Source organism: Ambystoma mexicanum, chromosome 11, assembly GCF_040938575.1.
Source record: "Ambystoma mexicanum isolate Mex_15411 chromosome 11, UKY_AmexF1_1, whole genome shotgun sequence".
NCBI lineage: Eukaryota > Metazoa > Chordata > Amphibia > Caudata > Ambystomatidae > Ambystoma > Ambystoma mexicanum.
Genome location: NC_090934.1, coordinates 1,197,051,477 through 1,197,065,439, shown reverse-complemented (window position 1 = coordinate 1,197,065,439; position 13,963 = coordinate 1,197,051,477). Strand labels below are relative to the sequence as shown.

At 41.8% G+C, this 13,963-nt stretch overlaps 1 protein-coding gene across 2 annotated transcripts in view; it reads left to right on the top strand.

The window, feature by feature from the left end:
• The window catches only part of MAN2C1 (mannosidase alpha class 2C member 1), a 932,858-nt gene that overhangs the window by 536,263 nt on the left and 382,632 nt on the right, over positions 1-13,963 (top strand). For both annotated transcript variants that reach the window (XM_069624549.1, XM_069624550.1), the window contains exon 15: positions 952-1,037. In XM_069624549.1, the coding sequence (XP_069480650.1) occupies positions 952-1,037 (86 nt within the window). The remainder of the gene's footprint in view (positions 1-951; positions 1,038-13,963) is intronic.

Sequence of the window (13,963 nt, the reverse complement as noted above, 5' to 3'; positions counted from 1 at the left end):
CCAGGGGAAGGGAGCCACCCCTTGGATACAAGGATTGTTTTGGTTGAAGCTACATGTTTGAGTTGTTGCACTTTTCTGCTGAGTTGAACTTTGAAACAGTTACCTTGCACCTTTTAATTGTGTATGTTAGTGTGAGGGTCCGATTGAGTTTGGACACAAGGTCATCCTGCTTTAGTTTTAGTTTCATAGGAAAGGACATTCACGTTAGGATAGGGAATGTTTAGCCTTTATCTAAACCCCTTTCTGTTAATAAAATGGCTAATGTTGAAAATATTACAACTTTGTGTGTCCTCCTCTCATTTCTGACCCCTCACACTAGACTGCAGTGTCTTGACTGTTGACCGTTATAGGTTGGCCTCCTAAAATCCACCCCCAGGGTTGTTTTTGGAAATCCATATTAACACTATCCTACGGTATTCCGAAACTGAGCTAACTGTATTATAAAAGTGTTGTTGTTTTTATCAGAGCGCACCAAAGTGGATGTCTATGTAATAGTAGTTAATGTTTTAGTTTACCTACCTGCGGTTTTTCATTGCTAAGAGTTTTCTAAGGCTTAAATAAATGTATTTTTATACTTTCTGCATAACTGTGTGTGCTTAAGTGAACCCTTCCGCTCTTACACTTGGGAAGTATAAGCCTTGCCGCTCAGAGACACTACCCAGATAGTTTGGCTAGAAGTTAGTGTCTATACCTATTCATCAGAATAGGGTGGCCACTCAGAATCTGTCCACAGGGCTGGGTCTGAAAATCCATCTTAACAAGTACTAAAGTTGGCCTGTGCCTGAACCTACTCTAATTCAGGAGAGTGGGGAAGGCTGTGCATCAGTCTGTTTCACTGTTTGCATGTCTAAAGCAACTGCTGTGTGTTTCTGTAGCACCCTCTTAAACTTGCCATTCTATATCGCTCTCTTTATTTTCCATCCTCCCACTTTCCCTTTTCTATAATTTCAGGTTACTTCTCCTAAATCAGTTCCATGACGTGGTTCCTGGAAGCTGTATTCGGCTGGTGGTTGAAGACGCCCTGCAGTACTATGAAGGTGAGGAAAGATAGACTCTACTTCATTCAGGGGATAGGGAGGAGGAAACATGGTGAATGCAAGGAGTGTGTGTATGTAGCCTTAATATTTCTGCAACTACATAGCAAGCATTCTTGGCCTGCTCTGTTAAAACAGATATTAAACTCACTTTAATTGTAAACCAGAGTTACCCCCTAGTTAATTTCACAGGGAGCTGGTTTTGTTGTTCTTCAAGTACAGAAAGCTACACTAATCCTTGCATCCTTTTCAGTTGCATAGTGTGCATCTTGGATGTCTAAATGGCTATGTAAGGAGCAGCCATAGCTCCTTTATTACAGAAAAAGTAGCAAGTTGCATGAAGCAGCATGGACTGTACCGCTTACATTGGGAGAAGCATTAATGTCTCATTAGCTACTCTACGATTGATGAGTCACCCTTTGTAAGTTATCATGTAAACTGCCTTAGTTATTTGTTGGATTAAAGTCCCACTACTGAGTGGCTTTACCCTACTTGCACGGAGTAAAGACATGGCAGTCTGTGACAAGGTAACATTAGAGGTTCTGTGCGCAGGCGTATTCACATATGCCCCCGGTTAATACTTTGAAGCCTGCTATATGATTACTCTCGTCCCAGCCCATTTACTGAGGAAAGGGGGGACATAAGAGATCTGTACTTTATGGTTGGTCATTTTAACAGTTAGTCTCCCTTAAAAGGCAAGTTTTAATATCAATTAATTATATTAATATTATTTCCAAACCATTTATTTTGCCAGCAAGCTAAAGACACCAAATAACACATATTTTCACAATACACCTCATCTCATAGGCCGCATGCAGCCTATTGATTTTGAACGCAACCTCTTTAATGCAGGAAGAAAACTGTTTTAATTAATGTTTTAACATTCACATTTATATGTGAAACAAAAACCAACTCGTTTTGGAGACAGGTGTCTTCCTACAGGTGAACGGTATGTATGCAGGGAACATCTTAATAATTAGTTTGTAGAAGTCTTATTGCCAAAATATCACCATTATTTCCCAAGCCTTTATCATATGCAGTGTTAGGGAGATTTTCTTTTTGTAAATCGTTCCCTCTCCGTACTGAGCCTCCCGGCACTACTGCTGGACTGTTTTTTTTCTTCATTGATTTTGAAGGAGAGTGAGACTTTCTTAGCTCGCTCACTCATGTCTCCCCATCACTGTTTTGGGGACACTGGGCCCTCTTCTTAGGGTTCAAGTGAGCAGAGATCTCTTCCCTGTGTGTAGTGTAGAGCGTGAGAAGGAGTCAGATACATTGAGGATATTCTGAATTATCCTTAATGAAATTATAGAAATAAAGCTTATCTTTCCCTTTTTCTAGAGAGAATACCCTGCCTATCTAAAGGAACTAAAGGTGCTGGTCAGTTCTTGGGAAGTTCAAAGTAAAAATGTGCTTGGTCTAAACTTACTCTACCTGACCCTACCACTATATATAACATAATGAAATAGGCCATGAGAATGTCTTTCTTGCCCTGGTCTTTTCTTCTCTTCTGATAGTCTCTTATACTGGAAAGTGGTGCAAGGGTGCAGCCTAAGAGGCAACCTTCGGCGAGTTGAAGAGATTAGATACTTGTTACTGTTTTGACTTTTAATGGTGTAAAGGGCTGCGGTTTTATGGTGTTGGCACTGAGGCTGCCCAGTGTTAATGAGAACTTGTTAAAAAAAGAAAACTCCTGGTAAATCTCTGCACCCTTAAGTTTAATAAAGATGAAAAGAACAGAATCAAATTTGAAGCTCAGTTGCTCTTCAAATAAATGTTTTTGCACTTGTCAGTGTACTGTTGCTGCACTTTGTTTTTGGATTGAATTACAGTTACACAATTATTTGCAATTTGAAAATATATACTTTGCGTCCATTTACGTTTCCTTTAAGTATTCAGATGCATGTTGCATCACATGTTTGAGTTGTAGCAGGAAGTTGCTTCAAAGTTCAAATAATAGAAATTAATATATATGCCCTTTGATATTTGTTGCTTTACATATATTGTTGCCAAGAATTGTTTAGGAATTGTATTGGTGCCCTCGACACGTATTTCTCCAGACGGAGTAATCTGGTTCCTCAGGAGGGTATTTTTAGAAAAAGCGGAAGCTGTTTGTTTGTTTGTTTGTTTGTTTGTTTGTTGTTTGCTGTGAAAATAAATACACCGTATTAGTTCTAATTTTTGTGTTGGTTAAAGTTAAGTTGAGTAAAGTAAATATGAGAAAGAAAGAGGCACATTTGTCATTATGTAACTTGATTGAGTGTCTCAAGGATAAAAGATAGGGGCAATTAGTACTCACAATTTTAGTTTGCAATGCTCATTCATATTAGGTATGGGTAACCTTTACTCTTTGTGTTGACTCTAGTCCAATAAGAAGTTTTAGTCACTCTTACTGCAGTGTCTACCCTCATTTCTTGTTCTATTGGGTCAAAAAAATTAAATGAATAAAAAATAAGAAGCCTTGATGTTGCTTGAATAAATGCTCACGTTGCTAGGCTTCTACATTATGTGGCCTTACCTTAATAGGTGTTGTAAAGCCAAGTCTTTGCTGCTTGGAGATGCGTGGATGGCCTGATTACCATGCTCGTATGTTTTGTGTGGTCAAGATGGTCGTTATTAATAGCAGCGCGATGACATCACAGCGCCGTAATGTCATCACGCATTTATAGCGTGATGTGATGACGTCATCGCGTACGACGCCATCTTGGAATGGGGCTGTGGTTTGTAAAATGGCTGAATTATTTATTTTTCTTTTTTTTAAAAACTTTTTTCTTTAAAAGAAATAAAAGGGTTATATTGATCCTTGTGACACTGAGAAAAAAGGAAAATGTAAGATATAGGAGAGGATGAGGACTTGTACAGATCCAGGTACATAATTAATTTTATAGTTGTAAATAAGTTATTTTGAATGCACAGTGTAAATAACCTGAAAAAGCTTGGTTAGAGTGCTGAAAGTTGATGTGAATATGTGTGCTAATAAAGAAGATAAGGGCTAAGTATTGATAGATTCTGATGGAAGGAATCTTGGGTGAAATCATTACATACAGTGGTGGAAATTATTGAAAAATAAGAAAGCTAGATGCTTATTAGTCAAATGACAATTCTTTGGATACAGTTTAGATATAATGGGATAGTTTGTTATCAGAGTTTAAACCGACATGGCAGCAGTCTGTTAGGCATATCCATTTGGCTTCACATTGGCACAATAGCTTTTTTCTGTTGCCACCTCTTGCCGGTCTAGCTATTTTTTCTATCCCACCTCTCATACAGGTTTCTCCTTGGTACAGATATTTCTTAACATAATTTTCATGTGTAGTCGCTTTGATCAACCCTTGTAGCTCTTCCGAAATACTCTGCAGTTTTGTGCTTTCTGTGGTATTATACTTACAATGTATTTCCTTCAAATATGTTCTTGCATTCTTGCTAAGCTCGTACACTCTTTACATTCTTTTCATTCAGGCTTTCCTAATTTGGGTTGGTCTTGGTCCCTTTTTAGGCCTTCCTTGTCATGGATTCTGTCATGTATTCTTTCTGAGGTTGTCTCTTCTTTTATCTTGTTCACTTGATAATCTTATTTCATGTCTCTCATTATGTGACTCTATTGGGCTTTCTCCAGTCTTCAACTCTGAAGGCATAGGGTATCTTCCTTTCATCCCAGGGGACTTGTTTCCAGTACGTTTGTTCCCCAGCCGGGATGGTTAGATCCCTCTTTTATAGGTTTTTCATGTCTCTTGTTAACTGATCTTCCCAGTGACAACTCGTCCTTGGGATTGGGACAAGTTTCTATCTTCATATAATACCAGTCTTCCTCGACCAGGTTATTAGTTACTTGCTTTTTCTGGTTGTCACCCTTCCAATTATACAGTCTTAGGTTTGATGTCTCGTCTTTACAACTGGGATGTGTTTCTTCATACATATGATGCCCCAGCGGCCACCCGCATCTCCGGGTTTCCCCCGGTACTTCTCTGTATGCAGGGGAAGGTTGCAGGGTTTGGTTCTTGCTTGGGCAATGCTCTTCGTTATCTGGCTTCTCGCTCTTCACTCGCGCCGGCGTCCTGTTCTGGGCTTCTCATTCACATCGATATGTTTAGACCAGTAGTAAACATAAGGCCACAAAAATAAGCTATCCTATTATTACTGCCTGGTCTGAAGAGGGAAAAGGGTACCTTTTTAACGTGTATGTATGTATAACTTGGTGCAAAAACATATTTCAAACAAAACATTTCGGTTTTACAGCTAAAACATATTTTTACTCGCTACATAAATACTCCCACTGGCAATGACTCGCTTTTTTACTCCCTAAAAAAAACTCTTACACTTATAATTCATATAAAATTATATATTTATCACATATACACCAGAATCACTCTAAGTACTTTAGAATTTTACACTAGAAAACTTTGGAATACTTGAGAATGCACTTCAAATTACACTTTCACTTTCGTGTTTGTACATGGCTACCTTTCTAGCAACGTTAGAAAGGGAAAAGACAATGTTATCGTATTATCGGTTATTACGCGCACCTGCGGTTTCTAACAGTTTATACAGTAATACATTTACTCTGCAAACACATATATTAAAGTTACTTTAATGGAGGAAAATGGTTAGTTAAGGTAACATTAGCTTGGTTCAAGGTTCTAGATAGGGTTTCTTTGCACAGCAAGTCCTTTAAGTCCAGAAAAGCAACCCTTGCTACACGCAGTTCGGATAGGGCTCAAAGTCTTGAAAGCAGCAGAATACGAAGAGTTCCAGAGGATTTCTTCCGGTCTCTAGTGTTCTAGGAGCAGCCAGTTAACAACTAACAAGGGAAACATGTAAAAGGATTCGATGAAGGAACACAAGAAGCAGCTTGAGTCGGAGGTAAGAGGGGTTGACCCTGAACACCTCTAGGTGCACTCCAACACTCTGGAGCGACTGCTTGTAATCATGTAAGCAATACCTTTTTGCCCACAGTAACTTAGGTCTGAAGAACATTTTTGTGCTGGATGCTCCGCTATGTTGCAGCTCTGGATCCGACCTCTGTATTCCTTGTTATGATTACTGAAAGCAGAACAATGGGCGGGATCTCTCAGCAGCAGTCTCGAGGGAGGACCTGGGGCACGACTTTCAGCAACTTCTTGGTTCACTCTGCGGTTTTGGCGCCTTTTCTGCAGCATCAACAAAGGATACGGATCGTCTGGTCAATCTTTTTCGCTTCCTGCGATCCTAGACTCTGGAAAAGGGGGTCTGTATGAGCTGAATCACATCTCTGGAGTGTCCTTATGGGTTCTGAAAAGATTTGGACGGATTCAGCCTTTTCACAATAATGCACTCTAAATGGGCAGTAGGTCTCCTGGTGTTGGGGTTACGCAGCTCTGGAAACTCCTAAGACCTTGGGAGATAGCTCCATTCAAAGTTCGTCTTGGGACTGGTTGTTCCCACTAGCCAAAGTGAAGAAGGAGTCCACTTCGGAGCTACTGACGCATAGAAAACGTGGTCATAACAGCAGTGGTTGCTTCACAGTGTTGAAAAGGGTCTGCAGGCGTCTCTAGTCGTCTTCTTCTTTGGTTACTTCAGCTTCCAGTGGCCGACTTACTTTTCGCTCCAGAAGCCTCACCCTTTATACAATTCCAGCACACACTCCTCTACAATCAAATTACTCATGTTCTTTTGGAAGAATTATTCTTTATTTTTCTGTAGCATTTTACAGAATGGGGTGTTTGGCTGTCCAATCAGGACAGCCAGACCCTGTGGGAGCTGGTCCTATTCAGGCACTCTGGCAGACAAAGGACAGGGGGGTGGACGACTCCTCCCCCACTTCCTGCCTGCCTAGATAACTCTGGAGCCTAGGCAAGGATACCCAAGGGTTCCTGCCAAAGGCAAAACACACACACTGACCTCCCCCCTCCCAGAATGGTAGAAGAAGGGCTAACAAAGGACAACCATGCTAGTAATGGTGAAAAAAGAAGGGAGTTGGTACTTGGGTGCCCCATTGTGCACTGGACATAGCCTGCAGTATAAAAATTACACAACAGTTGGTAGAACACGCCCACTGCCACCAGCCATAAATAGGAGATTGTCCATGTGCCTAAAAAGTCATAGGAGTAGAGAGAAGCGGAATACTAGGTATCCCTTTGGCACGCCACTGAAGGTGGTGTGTGCCAATCTCTCAGACTATAGAGTTTTGGGAGAGATACGAAGTATCGCTCTATCCTTCCTTAAGAACTGTAGTTACTTGAGGATATAGAAAATGAATCTTAAGAGGACCCTAAGGGTCACCAGCAACACTGCCCATAACAAGCTGTGTGCTGCAGTAGTAAAAATACACATGCCTTTAAGAGCTATGGAGCAGACAAACTCCATAGTACAGGTGCACTACAAAGAATAGAGTTCCAAAAGACATAGCCCACACTAATGAATGGTTGTAAAAAGGCTCCACTGATTCAGGATTTAAAGAAAAAGGTCCAGAAGTCCAGCAAAAAGTGCTGGGGGCTCATTAGGAGAGGGGATGAGGCATAACACTAATACATCTCCCTAACATGATTTAACTTCACTTCTTTAACCTCCCAATCCATTCATCTGTTTAGGGGGAATGTTGAGGGAAATAGTTACGAACTACTGTGCCCCTATGACTGACAGATCCCTGGAAGGGAAAAGATAATACTCTCCTTAGACCTTTAGGTCCATGACCCACCTGATCTAGTCACCTATTTGAGCCGAAGACAGAAGAAAGGGCTCAGAATCTTACCGCTCTTCCCCTGTAACCAATTTTTGCCAATCCTATTACAATTCGGAGGGGAGGACTAGTCAGGTATTTGAGTTATGAAGTCTCAAGAACCACCCCAGGGGACCTATCCCGTGAGACCAGGACCCAAGAAAAAATCTTCAGAACCTTAACTTGGAGTATGATTGTGTCAAGGGCTAAGCCTCATGTGAAAATAGCAACCTCCCAATTCCATAACCTCCTGGGAAATTCATTATCCCTGAGTAGGGAGTATGTACAGGTTGGCAACTCTATCTCCCACCTTGAAAACCCGGGAACTCCCACGTCTAGAGATCGGAGATATCAATAGATCTAAACTTAGCAGACCAGATTTGGACGCATATTCGTAGGCAATGGAAATGTACCATCTGTTAAAACCCCATTGCCTACCATAGAACAGAGGTGCTTCTCCTGTCTAGACTTTGGGCACTGCACAAGACATTGCCCCTTGAATATCTTACCTCCATGGTTATGAACATTGGAGGAAGAAGACACTATGGGTGATCGAAGTCCCAATAAGATCAGGGAAACGCAAGGGAAGATTCCTAACCCACTTTTCATCAACATCCATAGTGCAGGGACTGCCACCCTAAATCTAGAAAACAAAGTCCAAGCATACCCCCTTAAAAGGGCGATCACAGAAAAAGAACAAAAACACCTGCCTGTTCAACGGGAGTGACCTCTATAGGGTGCCTGACACGATTCTAGGAGAAAAGATCTGAGCGAATCTAGATAGTGGAAGTAAGCAATCAGATCAGAGTTACTTCCTCTGGGTTGGGAAAAGTAAAAAAAAGAAAGAGTGGGTGTTTCCATGGACGTATAGAAAACCCCCCCCCCAGACCATCATTGGAGAAGAAATATGGCTGAAAGTAACAGTAATCCCCAACCTGCCAACAGAATTGGTAATAGGCAGTAACCTCCTACACTTCCACCAGTGGATGACACAAATTGTAGATATACAAAATTAATGTTCTCACCCCAATTAGAACATTTCCCTAAAAACACCAAAGACCCCAACACTTTCCTTAGATGGGGAAGCAATCCTCATAAGGGGAAAGGTATGTGACGAATCAGAGGATGTGATCCATTCTCCCATGGGGAGACCTTTCCCATGGGACCAGTGCGGTACATCCACAGTAAAATAGTCAAAGTGGAAACGATAAGACATCTATTACTTTGTCTTGCCCAGGCACGTCCTCTAAGAGAGCTATTCATTTGGGCCACCTCTTTAAAGACGCTCGGACCCTAGAAAAAGAGTTCTGGTGTAACCAACTGATGAGCGGCCAAAGTAAAAGACTCTTGATCGCAGTTGGGCAATTCTTTCAGAGTATTGGTCTAGAACCTGCAGGAGTTAACTAAAAAACTGTGGAAACCGGAAAAGATCAGCAAATGACTATAGTAGGATGAGTCGGGAGAATTTGATGATTCGATTAAGTAATAAACCTCCATCGTTATCGAACATTTTTAAAGGAACTTGAACACAGGAAAATAAAAAAAATTCAAACCTGTCTTGCAAGAATTGTTAACAACAATTGAGTCAAGTTAAATAAAAATAAAAAAACATAATATTCCTCACATGTGATCATATTACAGTTTGCACTCACCCAGACACATCAAATATTGCAATTTTCATCTCTGTGTGACATGAGATGTGTGTGCTAGAGATTTTTGTCTGTTGCGCACTGATACTTTTTTTTACACAAAAATTCCATTCCCAGCTCAGAAGAACAGGCTCGCTGGCACAAACATTAGGATATTTGAATCGCTAATGTGCGGTGTTTCTGTGTGAAAACATCCACATTCACCGAATGTACATGAGGAAATAAACATAAAAAATATTGTTTTACATTTTGCTGATAGAGCTTTCCACCCTGACATGAAGTCTCTAAGGCCTTCAAAAATTCAAAAAGCTTATTAGGTTCCAAGCAAAAATGTGATTCGATATGTAATTTACAAAAAGCAGGTTTTTGTTTTGTACTTTATAAAATATTAAATGGTATCTCAAATACCTCTGCCTAGTAATACCAAATCCTCTGTGGAAGGTGCTGAACCTCACTGTCCCCATCAAGGTGCTCTGCTCCCAGGGATTTACAAAACTACTGGGTTCAGGTCACCCCAAAGGGAAAGGGGAGTGAAGTAGATGAAATAAAAAACTACACAGGTTCTTGGCTCTCTTCTTACTGGAAGACCTGTAGAGGAAATAACATGCCTATCAATTCTCCTTGCTAGTTCTACTGTAAATATTCCTTATTCGTGTCCCAATCTCTTGAGACATACCTGTGCAGCCTCAGCTATTGGCTTGAGGAGATGTCCATAGTATTAGAACAACTGTAGTGGATCTTCAACAGTGTTCCTCAAATCAACCTTCCTTCTTTCCTCCTACGCTATAGTTCGATTTACCTTTCTATATATACAGTTTATGAATCATCATACAATTTCTTAACCCTAGCTTAGAGTCTCTAGTGTAGTTCCTCTTCCAAGACAACTTTCTTGGTTTACAATTTCTGGTGTTGGGTAAGTATTTTCCTCAGGTTAAAAGTGTATGTATCCAAAGTATCCATTGCCTTCTCTTCTTTGTGTGTGTGGTCCTCGATGCTGGTTGCTTCTTTTTCAGTAGTGTAGTACACGCCTCTTGTTCCCTAATTGCGCTGCACTAGCACCGTTGGAATGCTCCTTGTCTGTGCAGAAGACCTTGATGCAAATTTGGGAACACGTCAACCATGCGCCACCTACTAACTACAAGCACTCGACTCACTCACTCCTATCCAAGTGCCGCCTACCGTGGTGACACGCTCGCACCTTCTTGCCTCCTATAACCACCACACCCACTGGTAAACGCGTAGGCTGCCTGGTTTGTACGCAAGTCACCATGTCTGGGTCAGGCAAACTCACTTGTGAATGCCTCAACCGCTGTGGACCACGCTAATGCTGTCACTCGCTGCGTGTGACGCTCTGTGCCACCTCTTCCTCTGGTTTTAGTAAGAACCGTATAACTGTATACACCAGCTTCCTAAGTACCTAAATATTTTATACATGCATTTACAACCGATTCCTGTGATTCATATCTCCTAAGCATGAGTTAATCTCACAAGACTAAATGAATGTCTCTTAATAATTGCTGGGGTCTCACCAATTTAGTTGAATGCTCAGTTTGGTCAATTCCTGACACCACTCAGCTCCTATTAGATAATGTCTTCCTGATTTCATCTACTTAAAGCCCTCTTCTGGCTGGAGCACTTTTAAAACACATCCTGTTCCTTTACCATAGGGAATGCAGGGAAATTTATAATTCTTGAGGATTCCAAATGCTTATTCAAGGGTTCCAATTCCTCCATCTTCTAATTCTCTCCTCCATCTTGATTTGAGAATGTCTCTAATGTTTGCATTCTTCAGTTAAGGAAAAGTATGATCACATACTCTGAATCTCCCAACTCTCATACATCACCTCTTCTTGTGTTTAGTAAAACAGCTCCCAATTCTATGCACCTCTGCTGCCTGCCTGTAAACACTGACTGTACCCCCTCTGCATTGCCCTGACCTCGGGCCAGGCATATCCGGATTCCTCCTGTGAAACCTAGCCACTAAACATGGGGCATGAATATCTACGCTATAACGCCATAACTGCCCTCAATGCATTTTCTCATCACCCATAATCTATCCTCCAATTCAGGGCAGAGCTTCCCACCCCCCCCCCTTAACTCCAATCGTAAGAAGTGTGGATAATATCCTTGATTACAGAAAAATTGGGACATCTTGGTGGAGTCCTTGGCAGTATTGTTATAACAAAATTCTGCTACCCAGAGTCGATCCACTCATCTCTCTCCTGCTCTGAAATAACACCTTTATATATTTCTCAAGTTCCGGATTTACCCTTCCCATTTGTCTGTTAGTTTGTGACAGATAAGCAATGACAATTTCCCCTTAATTAATAGCTCATTACAAAAAGCCTTAAAAAATGTGGATATGAACTGTGACACCTCCTGTCGGAAATTACTTGCGATAGTAACCCGTGTAACTGAACAACTACCTGCAAAAATACTCTTAGCCAGACTGCTAGCCGTTACTCGCCCCTTAATGGGAATGAAGTGCCTAGTGTGATGAATCTGGCGATTTCATCACTCCTTTCTCTGAGAAAAGTCTCTCCTCTTGTGGCCAGGGAAAGGCAGAAGCTATCTGATCGCAACCCTAGGGGTGGCTATCTGAGTGAGGACCACATGGGGGAGAAGACCCTCATGGGGTGGATCGACATCGCCGGATGAGACATGGTATCTCCCGTTAACAGTGACTATTTCCGCACATGCTCTAAGCACAATTCTGCCTCCCCATTTAAAACTCCTAGTATGTTTTAGCCTATAATTAGGAACCCTATACAGTGATTGGGAGGAAAGGACACCCATGCACCCCTGAAAGGCCGAAACTAATGAGATCCGAAACTACTAAAATGTACTCATGTGATGTCCTCTCCTCTAAGTAGACTAGTCATAGTTCTGTACAGAAGGCTCAATCTAATCAATCAGCTAACAAATCGTTTTTCTCATGACAGTACTGAGACGAGAAAGAGGCATGGAGTAGGGAAGATCGCCAAGACCGGCAAACCAACGCCACGGTCTAGTCACTGGAAGTTGCTGGCCAATGCCGTGAAGTTTAAAACTACCAGAGCTGATAGCAATGAGAGAGTGTGTTAGAGTCTGAGACTGTTGGCAACCGATGCAAACGCTGACAAAGACACCAGAACTGGTGACCAAGAGCTGCCCAGAGTGAGAGAAATCGGAGTGAAGATGCACCGGTTTACATAACGTACACCTAGTCAGTGAACTGAATGAGAAGCCAAAGAGGATACCCGAGGCCCATCGGAGACACCCGGTACGCACAGGGAGACGGACTGAGTTACTGGGGTGCCTAACAATGAATGCCACGTCACGTTGAGCATGCGAGAGAAAGCCATTGAAAAAAGTAAAAACAATGATCTAAATAAGAACATTGTTAAAGACGGGTTGGTAACCCAATATTGCAAAGGAGCGAATTATGTGTATATGAACATTGTTGAAAGTGAGACGGAAACCCAAAACTGTAAAGGAACTATTATATACATCGACAGAGTTGAAAAGGGGCCGGAGACCCAACTCTTGGAAAGGGGAGACAAAGTAAATATGAAGAAATCTATTGTAACGTGGATGACAGAAGTAGTTGTTAGGAAAGATTTCCCTTTGATGCAATTTTCCCTCCATTTATGGACCCACCCAAAATGTTTACTTTCATTTGGCTAACCTAACCTGACTTTTCCAGCGGAGCACAGCCTTCAGCTGCGCTTCTGTGGGCTTTTGCTCATCTGTTATGGGGAAACGGACACGTCCTTCAGACTGTCAGTATTGGGAAACTATGATTCCCTTAGTCTTTCACTATGTTGCCAAGTACCTTACAGTACCGCGCATAGGGGTCCTCTTGTTTTATGGCCCTACATAGCCTCTAAGGATATTTTGGTGATTGTAAAAGTGTGCCTAGGACAAACTGTGGCAGCAGTTTATTTTCTAAAGTATTTTTACTTCTTTTTCATGAACCACATCACGTTTAACGCATTTGGCTCAAGACTGTGACCAGTGCAGCAAATGGCTGTGCCACAAAGTCCTTTTTCTGTCCTTTGGCCATTTTGTCCCTTTGCTTTCCCCCAGCAGACCCAGGAATTCCTTATTTGGGCATGCAGCCTCCAGCGAAAATCATTACTTTGGCGGGTTCCTGCATGTCACGTGTGCTAGTGCCTAGGAAGAGGATTGGGACTGTCTGGTCCCAATTCACATTACTGGTGCCAGTATGTCTAGTATGCCTGAATGACTGGGACCACCGTAGACCGGGATAGGTCCACGTCTGGCGTGCATGCTGTCAGGCTGAGAGGATTCCTGTGTCCGCGGAAGCTGCTGAACCCCGAACAATCCCCCTGAAATGTAATTCTCAGAGCTAAATTAAACTCGGCTCTGTTAACTACACCCCTTAGGGAAAGGGGGAAGTTGATAACATAAAAACACCAGGTTGATGGCGTCAAGACTAGCCGATGCTGAACCTGCAGTAAATACATAAACAGACACAAATCCTCACATTACTTACTTAACCACGTGGTGTATAAAGACTTTAAATCCATAACTTAAGTATAAAGAATCATACCTGGTTCTTCTCCTAATATTTCTTAGAACAG